The sequence below is a fragment of the Podarcis erhardii genome, assembly GCF_964252035.2.
Source record: "Podarcis erhardii genome assembly, chromosome: 7".
In the NCBI taxonomy this organism is placed as follows: Eukaryota; Metazoa; Chordata; class Lepidosauria; order Squamata; family Lacertidae; genus Podarcis; species Podarcis erhardii.
In genome coordinates, this window is record NC_138511.1 from 76,699,194 (window position 1) to 76,711,714 (window position 12,521).

Sequence of the window (12,521 nt, forward strand, 5' to 3'; positions counted from 1 at the left end):
TGGCGTGGCATGGGACTACCATGGAGAGAATTTCCTGGCCATACTTAATTAAGCAAGGTTGAGATATGGCATCACATGTTTTCAGTTTTGCCACCATCGAAGGGAGCCAAGCTTGATCCCCATTCACAAGCTGCTCCATCACCCACCCACCACTAAAGCATAGGGCCAGCTGGTGCCCATGGGGTCTAGTAGGGCAGAAGGCAAGGAGACCGACATTAGTTGGCACCAGAACCAATGACAGCCAGAGCCAACTCACTCTAATTTTGCTCCTGTTCTTCTGCCTGCTAAGTTCCACAAGGGCAAAACTGAGCTTGAGGGGGAGGAAGCTGACAGGCAGTTCCACCCACCTGGACTGGTTGCAAATACAAGGTAGACAGGCAGGGACTGGCTGAGGGCACACTGAGATTGGCAGGGTGGTGGCCCATTTACCCAACTGGGCCAGCCTCCCCTGCAAAGCTGTCATATTGAGGGTTGGGTCTGGGTGTGGGGAGGGGGGCTGAGGAGGGAGTGTGGCCTGGAAAGAGTCCCCAGGGGCATATAAGGAGGCCTGGAGGGTCAAAACTGGGCCACTGACTACCACCCCTACACTTGTGGAGAGAAGTTCTTCTGAGAGCCAGGTGGGTGAAGAAGGTTCTATGGCAGTTACCGACATTTGGAACCTGGCTAGGAGATTCCAGAAAGCTGAGCCGAGCTGGGGATGTTCTACAGAAGAAGGGGTGCGTCCCACTGAGCTTGTTGCTGTGGCCAGAGGAACTGCTGACCGCAGAGGGTGAAAGCAAGCATCTAAGAAGCAAGCCTGAGTCACGTACATGGGAAACAGAGGACTGGTAAGTGGAGAGGAACCAGAAAAATAGCCACAGCGGGAAACAGATGTATGACAAGGATAGATACTATTTTAGAATAGCCCTCCTCACACGTGTACCCATAGAGGTCTTCCCAGGTACCCCTACAGCAGGGATTACCAACTGCCACAGGTGGGAAAAGGTAAATATCGTCTCAAAAATCCACTATGCATGAGAATTGGCTTCAGGATGGTGATGTCAGAGCGAGGGCAGGAGAAGGAAGTCCTTGCTCTGCCTTCATTCTGGACTCATCATCTGCACAGGAAGAAAAGCTTTGGCCTCTGCTCTGTTTTTATCCAGTGCTAAAATCTCTCTGCTGAAAGCTGAACCCAAGTTTCCTTTGGTTGTGTCTCTTGACAGGGCCTCTGCTGTGTTTGTGACTCTTTCCCACCGCTTAAAGATGCATTTTACGAAGAAAAGTAAGTATGAACAGCACAAAAGATTTTGACGGAGACATCTCCATTTATTTAATGTGCCTACTATTTAATATGAGTTAAATACAGAAGTGTAGAAAGAAATAGATCTTATGATAAAATAAGAATAATTTTATTATTTATACCCCACTCATCTGCCTGGGTTTCCCCAGCCACTCTGGGCAGCTTCCAGCACATAAAAAAAACATAATTAAAAAGCTAAACATTAAAAACTTCCCAATACAGGGCTGCCTTCAGATGTCTTCTAAAAGTTGTGTAGCTCTTTATCTCCTTGACATTTGATGGGAGGGTGCTCCCTGGACAGGGTGCCACTATCTGTCTGTCTGTCTGTCTGTCTGTCTGTCTGTCTGTCTATCCTATCTCTATGACTTCATCTGCGTTATACATTTAAAGCAGTGCCATGACACTTTAAGCAGCAATGGCTCCCCCCCCAAAGAACCCTGGGAAGTAGCACCTTATGTATGCATAGCAGATATCCTGCCATTAATCTACAGCCCATCCTTGAGTGCTTTTGCCTGGCTGGAATGTGCTCTTCAGCTGGGACCATGCCTCTTGTTTGTCTGGAGAGAGGCGAATGGCCTTTGTATATATGCAAACCACAGACTCTTGGGTGACTGCAGCGCAGCCTCCTATAAAGAGTTAAGTACAATACCTGTTGCTTTGCCTACTTTTGCCTCAGTTCCTGTCCACCTTTGCTACGTGGTCCCTGGAGAATTGTCTATGGGGAAATGAGGCTCTTGTTGTAGCCCCCCTTGAGCTTGGAGGAAAGCTTGGTGGGAGACAGCAGGAGGAAGCAGCCCAGATAGCAGTTTCAGCCCCTCACCAGCAGCAACCTGAGGCCAGAGCGATGGAACAGAAATGAGCAGATGGTCAGGGGCTACATCTGGGAGCTCTTGGAGGAAACTGATTTTCTAGATCTATTTCAGTTGAGATTTAGGCCTGGTTTAGACACAGAAACTGCTGTGTTTGCCCTTTACGATAAACTCTCATGGGAGAAAGACAGGGGAGATGTGTTCCTGTTAATTATCATCAAACTTCTCAATGGCTTTTGGAGCCACTGTCTGAGTTAGGCCTGGGAGCCACTGCTTGGTGGTGGTTCTGGTCTTACTTGAGTGGTCATTTTCAGAGGGTGATGCTCGGGGAGAGCTGTTCGGCCCCATAGAGCCTTCAATTTGGGCTTCCTCGGGGTTTGATTTTATTCCCCTATGCTCTTTAACATCTACATGAAACTGCTAAGTGGGGGTCATCTGGAGGTATGGAGTATGTTGCCAGCAATATGCTGATGACACACAGCTCTGCTTATCCTTTACATCTGCAGGTACTTGGACCCTTGTCTTGCCTTGGTAATGGACTGGATGAGAGCCAATAAACTGAAGCTCAATCCAGATAAGGCTGAGGCACCATTACTGGGTGGTTCCCTAGACCAGATGAATGGGAAGTTGCTTGCTCTTGATAGGGTTACACTCCCTGTGAAGGATCGGGTATGCAGCTTGGATCCTTTGCTCAAGCATGCTGGTTATATGAGGCTGGTGACCCTACAGATTTTTTTTTTTTAGTTCGATTTATATTTACAAATTCCAGAGCAGTTCACAAGTCACACTGTCAAAAATAGAACATCATCATCGTCATCATATGAGCAGACCTTTCCAGAGAGGATGCAAGACTCTTCTTTTCCATAATGGAGGTGCCTGGTGCCTAACATCCTAGCATAGGATTCTATGTTGGCATTGGATGTTAGCACACTATTTAGAATACTGCTGCCTGCTTGTGTTTTTGATGTGGATGTTTGGAATTTAATGTTTTCACGAACCACGTTTTATGGATGCTGGTGCTTCTGGCTTGTTAGACGGGGGTTAAAACATCTCACTCCCATCACCCCTTCCCATCCCACCTCCCGGCAGAAGTCCACCTTTCTGAAGATAGCCATTTGTCCTTCCGGTACAAGTTCTTCATCAGAATATTCAGCTGCGTTGGCCTGGCCGGTTTGTTTATCAGTCTTCTCTCTCCGTCCTGGATTGAGATCTTCCACAAGGATTTCGTCACCAATTTGGGCCTCTGGAACATATGCATAAGCAGAAGATGCAAGAGAATTAGGCTGAACTCAAGTAAGGCAGCCCCCTTCCCTCCCTGCCTCCCTCCATCTTTCCCCACCCCGGCAGTGCACCTGGGGGTTGGTCTTTGAATTTTGGCAACCCATGTCAAGGATTGGGGAAATGTGTTGCCAGGTCTGACCCTACCAGTGAATGGCAAGGGAGGAGGTGGAGTGGGAAAGTGATGTAGGGTGGGGCTATGGGTGCTCCTGCACCCCCTAAGTCAGGGTGCTCCACTATGCAGTCCTGAAGGCCTGTTTTGGCAGGCTGGCAAAAGCTTAGTTTACCAGCACCGACTATAAACGGCCTTGGGTGCCTGAGCACCCACAAACTAATGTGGGTGTTCAACATCCACACCATGGGGTGTCCAATGTGACTTCCAGTGTCTTGCAAAGCACCAAATGTCACATCTGAGGCCTCATGGGTGTCAGGAATGTGCCCCCCCCCCCGAGCGCAGCAGAAGAGTCAGCCTCAGAAATTGAGCTGAGTGAGCAATGGGCTGCCTCTGGGGATGAGAGCTGTCTGTCAGAGTTTAGAGAAGACAGCCTGCCCCCCCTCCTTCCCAGAGAACAAGCTGTTAGCTCCCAAAGAGAGAAAGAGCTGGAAGTCGGCCCAAGTGTTGCCAGGCAACCAGCAGATAAGCCAGAGTCGGAGGCTGCGTCTTCTGGGGAAGAGATAGGTCGGTCGTGCAGTCCCCATATGAGGAGGTTGGAAAGAATCAGAGAGCAACAGAAGGGAAGGAGAAGAAAGGCGGGATTTTGGCATCCTTCCTTTTGGGGGAGGGACGATGAGTCAGACTGAGCAACTAAGGTTAATGAGAGCAGGCAGAACGCCATGCTCGGGATGTTTTTTTCTTGTAAATAAACTGATGAAGAGTCCTTACTGCTTAACAGGCTGCTTGCCTGCCAGATATCATTATAATGGGGGCCCCAGGTGCTGCTGCAGCGCATGCAACGTGCCGAAAGTTGATGCCCTTGGCTTAGTGTTTTCCCCACTTTGGGAACAAGGTGGTAGGTCTCTAGGACCCTGTCAGTGTCTCCCACTTCCTTCCCAAAGCCTGGTACCACAATTAGTCCACCCGCCGTGTGACACGGCAGTGTGTGGCCTGCAGGTCTGAAGTACCCTTGTGGCCCACTTGGTATGAAAAGTTGGACCGCTCTGCCCTAAGGGGTAGTGAGGAACACTTTCCTATTACCAGTGTTGAAGGAAGATTGAGGTGCCTGCCTGATTGGCACACAGGAGCGGGATGCCATCTTGTCCTTTGCCTCAGGTAGCAAAATTTCTTGGGCCAACACCATTGCCAGGGAGTGGCTGGAAGATGAGGAGTGGTTGGGGGCTTCAGCCAGGGAATTCCCAAGGGAAACTCCAGAGGAGGAGTGCTCAGAGCCAGGAGGTTAGTGGTGGAACACTGGGGAAAGTTCAGAGGGAGAGAACTGGGAGAAGGGGCTGGATGCTGAGGGGGGCAACAGGGTTTAGTGAGCAGGGAGAGCCTGTGACAAGCAGAAGATCAGACTCCAAGGCTGCTGAAGAATCCCAGGAATTGCCGTCTCCTGCTGCAGCAAGTCCCTATCCCCCCTGGTCTCCAAGAACATGCAGAATAATGAGAGCAAAACAGTGGCCAGAGGTGTGCAGACAGAGTTTGAGACAGCTTGGAAAACATCTGGGGAAAGAGGAGCCTTAGAAAGGGTGAAAGGCAGGGCCCTTCAGCCCTGGCAACTGTCCATAGAGGCAAGACCTGCTGGGAAGGGTTGCTGAGTTGTCTGCCGTTTCCTTGAATAAAGAGTTAACTTCACTGACAATTGACTCTGCCTCTTCCTGCTGATGTGCTTGGCTGACTCCAGTCCTGGCACCTGTGTACTTGCACAATCTCCCTTAAAAAATGCTTTTCTGTGCTCATTCTTTGGTTGCAGAACTGTGCTGCAAAATTCACAGGAGTGGGGATTGTAAAGGACAGCTATGTTTCAGATTCCACGCTGGCTTGAGGAGTGTGTGAGAGGGAGCTCCTCATTAAGATGCAAATAAATTTGAATGACCCCCCCCTGTTCCCTACTGTTCTGTAATGCTAAGAACCGATTCTCTCGCACATCTGTCTTTCAGCATCACTCACCTTTGATTCTCCCCAGACATCCTCCTTGTCACCAGAATCTTGATGTCAATCAGCACATTCTTTGGCTTGGTGGCAGCTGCCTGCACATTGCTGTCCAGCACCAGCTTAAGGCTATCCAGGTGGCCAGCTGTCACCAATTTATGCACAGGTACCGCTCTCTCTGCAAGGCTGATTATTTGCCCTTAGCATTTGTGCAATACTTCAGTTCTACTATGCCCACGTTGCATTATTGTGTTCTTTACAGCTCCCCTGTTAAGTAAGTGACCATTATTCAGTGCTGGGATGACCCTCCCAGTTTTATTGCCTCGTAATTGCTGCACTCCCCATAGCCTTGGATGTGATAGAGCTAATGTCTCAGGGCCATTGGTTACAGCCCCACACTGGGCAAAATATTCCTTCATTGCAGAGGGTTGGATTAGATGGCCCTCATGGCCCCTTCCAATTCTACAATTCCATGATTCTATGTTTTATTTCCCAGTTTATATAACACCCAAGTAAGGCTTTAGAGTTTCACCAGCCTCTTCAGCAGGCAAAGAGGGGAGGAAAAGTTGCAAACGTCTAGCTTGTTCGCAGCTTAACTCCCCTTATTTGATCTGCTAGTGAGAGTGTAAGTAGGATGTTGCAGTTAGGCTATTAGGAAATTTATACAAATAGGATATTAGCAGACAGAGGGAAAGCAAAGAATTATTGTAGAGGAAACAAGGAGATAGAGAACTTTTTTCAGTTCAAAGGCCACTGAGGTCCAAAGTATTGCTGGGAGGGCAGGTAAGCCTTGCCCGCAAAATCAATCACAAGACATATATACACTCATCATTTGAATGGCAATGGCTATCAACTTATTGGGGGGGCTGTCCCCCTCCAATATTTTAGGGGGGGCAAAGGGACCACAGCTCCTATGCTTCTGGGCAGTCTTTCAGGAACCCCATGCCAGTGGTGGGCACTGCCCTCTGGTGTCACATTTCAATGACGCATTATGAACGTTAAAGGCAGACCGTAATGTGTCCGTCTGCATTATGAAACCCATTCCTTAACACTTCCTTAGCGTTATAAACCATCAGTGTAGATCTGCCCTCACAATTCTCTATCCTCCAGCCAGGCGAGCAAGAAGCACGGTCAGAGTTCAAAAATGCATTCCAGCCAGGCAATTGCATTCAAGGAGGGTGTGAAACAGTGTCAGTAAGGGGTGTCCTGGGGAGGGGGCAGATGGAGAGGCCTGGAGGGATGCTGTTGGCCTCCATGCCTGAGTGAAATGTTAAATGTGGGCCGAGGATCTTCGGTGCATCAAATAGCATACTGCAGGGTACGGCAACTCCCTGCAGGAGAAGGGTTTTTGTCAGGGCTTTCTGCTGAGTGCTCTTTTTTTCGTACCCACAGGAATCATTTCCCTGATCACCATGGTGTTGTACGGCACGTCAATCTCACCCAACAGCACCTTGGGCAGCCCAATCCCTCATACTACCTCTCCAAAGTATCTCTCCTGGTCCTTTGGGATAGGCTGCTTGGCCAGCTTCCTGTTCCTGACAAACAGTGAGTTTTCCTTTTGCGCCCTGATATATTGGGGATGCAGAAAGGAGGGGGGAGACAGAAGGGAGGGAGAGGAGAAAAGAAAAGGAGCCAGCTGCTGAAGCCACGCCATGCTTGGCTCTGCATTTTGCCGCTGTGCTTTCTAGATGTTGAAGGGACTCTGCCCCACCCCAAAAATATTGGGAAGGAGCTGGCATCCCAGGGGGCTAGAAATTCTTTTAAAATATTTAACAGCTTAAAAGCATAGGCATGAAGTCCCAAGAGCCGTGGCAACAAAACTACTGCAGCAGCAGCAGCAGCAGGCACTCTCCTGGACCGACCTGTGCAAACCGCCTTGCTCTGAAGGACCCCAGCCTTGCCTCAGAGCGAGCCAGAGGGGAGGAGGAGCCTGAGGCTAAAGGCATGGCAAATGGTACCCACATGTTAGTGGCTGCAAAAGTGTTAACAAGGGGAACGACCAAGCAGGAGCCAGGGCAGTGGGGAAGAGGACAGGGGTTGGTTCTGGAGGGACGTGTGCAGAGCCAGTACATCCATGAAGCAAGTTTAGGTGACCGCCTCAAGCAACAGGATCCACTGGGGCAGCAGATCCAACCGCCAAGGAATACGGTGGCAGCAACAGCTGTGGCACACTCCTTAGAGGCCAGATCTGCTGCCACTTGATGAATAGGCGGTGTGGCTGGTCTCCTCTTACTCTTGTTCCTAATGTAGACCTTCGTTTCTCCCTTGTTCTTGATGTGAATCTTCACTCACCCCTTCTTCCCTGGCTGGGGGCGGGGGGCACCTCAGGTTTGCCTCAGGTGCCAAACGCCTTGGGCCAGCCCTAGCCACATGCGAAAGCCAGCAAGTGAGTGGAGAGCCTGGGGGCCAAATTTTACACCCAGCCATTGCCTCAGTTTGCTAGAGCTGGCCTTGCATGCGTCGTCGATGGGGGCTGATGACTGCCAGCACATAGCTCTGGTGCTGAAAAGCTTGCACTGGCCGTGCATAGATGACCGGGCCTGCTTCAAGACACTTGCACTGATTTACAAGGCCTCTAGCATCTTGGGTATAGTATAGTCTGCCCTTATACTCCTTCCTGATCACTAAGATCTTCGAGGAGTCTCTGTCATGGCTGACATGGCTCAGATATACAGCTTGACACTAACTGCAAATGATGTATTCAGTGTTGTGGGCCGAAACCTGTGGAACTCCCTCCCACCTGACATTAAGATACAGAGCCCTCTTTGCTGAACTTCAGGCCGGTGGCAATGGGCTTCTTATTCCAGGAGTCATTTTAAGGTAGTGTTTGGTTTTATGATAGCTTTTTATTTTTATTTTTTGGATCTCTGTTTGGTTTCTTGCTTAGAAATGCTAATGATTAATAAAATAATAAATAAGTCTACCAACAACTTGTGTTCTCCCCAATCTCCCCCACCCACCCTGCCTCAAACAGTACTCCTGTTCATCCTGATAGAACTTGAGGGAAACAACAGCACGCATGATGGCCTCGAGCCAAAACAACGTCGCCTGATCTTGGTCACATAGAAGAGTGCGGAAGCGCATCGGACTTGAATCAGTCTAGAATGTCCACATTTAAGGATTCTGATGCAGGAGTTTTTTCTCCCCCCGTCGCTGAAGAAATACCCTGGAAGGAATATCCAAAAAATCTTGTTATATCAGAATGCAGGTTTTTCCCCCCTAAAAAAAAAAGATTTTTATTTACTTATTTATTTTTTAATTAAGGATGCAGAGTGCAAGAAAGAAAACCAAGCAAGAATAACCATATGCAAAAAGCTTCTTGCACATCCTGCCTGGATCCACAATGGTGTGAACAGGGAATCCCAACATAAAGCAGAGTCACAAGATCCGAAATTTACTGTAACAGGAAAGGGCCAGGAGGTCAGCCTACATCTTCAACCCCCAAGTGTGCCATTCAGCTATTATTATTTTTTACTGAGAGCTGAACCATTGAAATGAACATCCACGTGGGGACTAAGGGTCCTGTCTTCTATATTTCTAGGCACAGGTCTGGGCTTTCCGGGTCCGAGTCCAAGGACTTTATTTGCTTGTTTATTTTTGCCCCAGCACTTTCCTCATGAAAACCTCACTCTTTGCTGATGAAAACAATTACAATTTGGTGGTAAAGATTGAGTTTACCTGAGGAGAGTGGCAGTGCAAGGGTGAGAGGTAGGTATCATTGAGCCCAAACTTTGGTCCCTTAATTTCGATGCATTTACTTTGAAAATTTGTTCCATACAAACCCACTGCTATGAAATTTAGATTTGGGAAAGATGCTAACATGGAATGCAAAAACTTGTGTGTGCATCTCTCTCTCTCTTTTTTTAATGTTCCGACACCTAACTTTTTCCATTCTCCTGGGGCGGACTTTGATAATGTAGCGCCCTGTGCAAGGCTAAAATCTCTGAACCAGAGGTGGGTGGAGATGGTGGAGGGGTGATTTGCAGCCCAAGGCTGATGTGGTTGCAGCTCTTGGAGCCCAGCCACCCAGGGGGGATCTCAGTAGTCGGGGGGGCAGCTTTATTGCAGAGATTATTGTGTAGCTTGAAGCAACTGGATGCATAAAAACTGACTCCTTTTGGAACAAAACATTGTCCAGACCCATCAGATATTACTCAAAGCTCTATTTGCAGAACTTTCTTCAAAACAGAACAGAAAAACAGTAAATGATATATCAAAATAATTCCACACAATATCTTGCGCAAGTCCAGCGCATGTTCAGCATCTTAGGGGGGGGGGAGAGATAATTCCAAACAGAGCCAGTGTGGTGTAGTGTTAAGAGCAGTAGACTTGTAATCTGGTGAACTAGGTTTGATTCCCTGCTCCTCCACATGCAGCTGCTGGGTGACCTGTCACACCTCTCTGAAGTCTCTCAGCCCCACTCACCTCACAGAGTGTTTGTTGTGGGGGAAGAAGGGAAAGGAGAATGTTAGCCGCTTTGAGACTCCTTTGGGTAGTGATAAAGCGGGATATCAAATCCAAACTACTACTACTCCTCCTCCTCCTCCTCCTCCTCCTCCTCCTCCTCCTCCTCCTCCTCCTCTTCTTCTATGACCAATAGTCTCTCTCCTTACAGTCTCCATTTTGCTTGGAGGCCTTTCCTCTCCCTTCAGGGGACTCGTTTACACATCCTTACTCCCACAGAGCCTGAGAAACTCTTTTCTCAGAGAAACTCTTTTCTCCCACCACCCTTCCAAGATTGAGAACTTGCAATTCAATAGCTTCATATGTGATCTAAGGTTAAACACTCATGTCAGAGCTACCAGAGAACAATGACAGTTAATTATCAATGCATCAAGAAGTTCAGATATCACTTAGTATACTCCAGTGGCATTTCCCCATGTTACACCTTTTCAGCAATACACAACAATTATATTTAACAGGATTTTTTTGGGGGGGGGATTATAGAGTGTTCTTTGACACATTCCTTTACAAATTTCTGGGGTGGTTTTTGCACACACACACACACACCCGGGCTCAGTGCTTCATGTGGGGGAACCAATAACACTGCCCAAATCTGCCTCTCATTAATTCTTCTGTGGATCAGGCCACAGTTATCTCTGGGAAGTGTGGGAAGTGTGGGGGACAGGACAAAAAAAGAAAAATGAAGATATGGGACAGAATCTACAAGTGGATATGCCCACACACTGTCTCCTAAAGGCACACCCCCCCCCCCGATCTGCACTGTAAGGTTTCCCCATTGAACAAAGAGGCCCAATCTGGCTGTTTGCCTTGGAGACATTGGCCAACCCTCGGCAGCCTTCAGCTGAGTTTTCCCATTTCCTCAATATGCCTGTTAAGGATTCGTGTGTGTGAACTGATTTACTCAACATTTCCAAACTTCACCTCAGCTTTTGCATGGATTTCAAAGCTACAGCGACACCTAATGGTCGCAGCGGTGGAAACACACTAGTGTGGGTATGGCAAGGTCAGGGTGTCCACGTAAGGCTAAGCAGTGATGTGGTGAGGCACCAAAACCGACAGATGAGCCCATATCTATGCACTGCCCCCCATTCAGGGCACATGGTGTTGAAACTTTGCGGTCCCAAAACTGTCTTAACTGAGGGCAGTGTGCGTGATTGTTAACCAAAGAGATACAGCACAGTAATGGGCCCGATAGGAAAGTCTGTGGCCACATCCATGGCATACATTTAAAGTGTGTGATTTCCCCACCACCATAAAGAATCCTGGGAATGGTAGTGTGTTAAGATTACTGGAAAATGCAGCACTGCAAGGGGTAAACTACAGGTCCCAGGAATATTTGGGAGAAGCCATGTGCTTTAAATGTGTACACCATCTGTGCCAGATCTCTCCCCTGTGTGGTGATGCACTGAACTGAAGGGGGCATGGCTATGGCCAACCAGCCTGGCCACTGGAACCTCTAGGACAGGAAGTGGGTCTGAAATGCTTCCTGTCTCAATTGAGTTGTGCTTGAGCATCATGGTCTTTTTGTATCCTTGACTGGCCTGGCCACTTTGTACCCTTGGCTAGGCCTGGCCACTTGATCCTGCCTCCTGGCTTTGGTGCTTTGCTCACTGATTCCTGGCTTGTCCCACAGTTCCTGGTTGCCAGTTTCCGGCTCCCCTCTGATGGCTATCTCTAACCAAGCCTGGGCAACATGCCACAGTGCTCTGGAAAGAAGCGTCAGTCCTTCATTCCAGACATGTGGTATGTGTCATTTCTGTTATTACAGTGGTACCTCAGGTTACAGACGCTTTAGGTTACAGACTCCGCTAACCCAGAAATAGTACCTCAGGTTAAGAACTTTGCTTCAGGATGAGAACAGAAATTGTGCAGCGGCAGCAGGAGGCCCCATTAGCTAAAGTGGTACCTCAGGTTAAGAACAGTTTCAAGTTAAGAACGGACCTCCAGAATGAATTAAGTTCTTAACCCGAGGTACCACTGTACATCTGTTGATACAGCACTGAACTTCAGAGAGTTACACAGATCTCTGCCCTGAGGAGTTTACAATCTAAAATATATGGGCATGAGGGTGGGGGGAGAGAGAGATGAAAGCAAGATCGGCACACTGCTTAATGAGGAAAGTCACTCTCCATGTGCTAACAAGCACTAAATAAAAATATTCATATTTAGAGCAGGCAAGGGACATGTGGAAGGAGGCTTTGCATATTGCTGGTCTGTTGGGTTGGAGGAGTTCAGTGAGTCTGAAAACCACACTCACGTGATATATTTAAAACATTATGATACTGCTTGAAGCAGTCGGGGAAGAACACCAAAGAATTCTGGGAGTGGTAGTTTGTTAAGGGATCTGAGAGTTGTCAGGAGACCCGTTTTCAGTACCTCAGGACCTAAACAACTACCTCTCCCTATACAAACTGTTATCTGTTATCTAAGGCCCCTCTCTAGGGGCACGGGTGGCACTGTGGGTTAAACCATAGAGCCTAGGGCTTGTCGATCAGAAGGTCAGCGGTTCAAATTCCCGCGACGGTGTGAGCTCCCATTGCTCGGTCCCTGCTCCTGCCAACCTAGCAGTTTGAAAGCACATCAAAGTGCAAGTAGATAAATA

At 48.4% G+C, this 12,521-nt stretch overlaps 1 protein-coding gene across 4 annotated transcripts; it reads left to right on the forward strand.

Annotated features, from left to right (window-relative positions):
• On the forward strand, positions 1-9,289 carry LOC309347482 (uncharacterized protein). 4 transcript variants are annotated; one of them, XM_081872107.1, is made up of 7 exons: positions 1-827; positions 1,203-1,261; positions 3,178-3,381; positions 4,637-4,759; positions 5,490-5,621; positions 6,848-7,000; positions 8,720-9,289. In XM_081872107.1, the coding sequence occupies exons 2-7, from the start codon at positions 1,243-1,245 to the stop codon at positions 8,824-8,826; spliced, it is 738 nt and encodes a 245-aa protein (XP_081728233.1). In that variant the 5' UTR covers positions 1-827; positions 1,203-1,242; the 3' UTR covers positions 8,827-9,289. The 4 variants fall into 4 exon arrangements, with proteins under 4 accessions (XP_081728233.1, XP_081728235.1, XP_081728236.1 ...); XM_081872109.1 differs by lacking the exon at positions 8,720-9,289 and adding an exon at positions 8,430-8,708; XM_081872110.1 differs by lacking the exon at positions 4,637-4,759.
• Positions 9,290-12,521: the final 3,232 nt, after the last annotated feature.

Excerpts from the sequence above, each read along its gene's own strand:
- LOC309347482 (XM_081872107.1), top strand. Across the intron at positions 3,382-4,636 it reads GAGAATTAGGCTGAACTCAA|GTAGCAAAATTTCTTGGGCC; the intron begins GTAAGGCAGCCC and ends CCTTTGCCTCAG. Across the intron at positions 4,760-5,489 it reads GGAGTGCTCAGAGCCAGGAG|ACATCCTCCTTGTCACCAGA; the intron begins GTTAGTGGTGGA and ends GATTCTCCCCAG.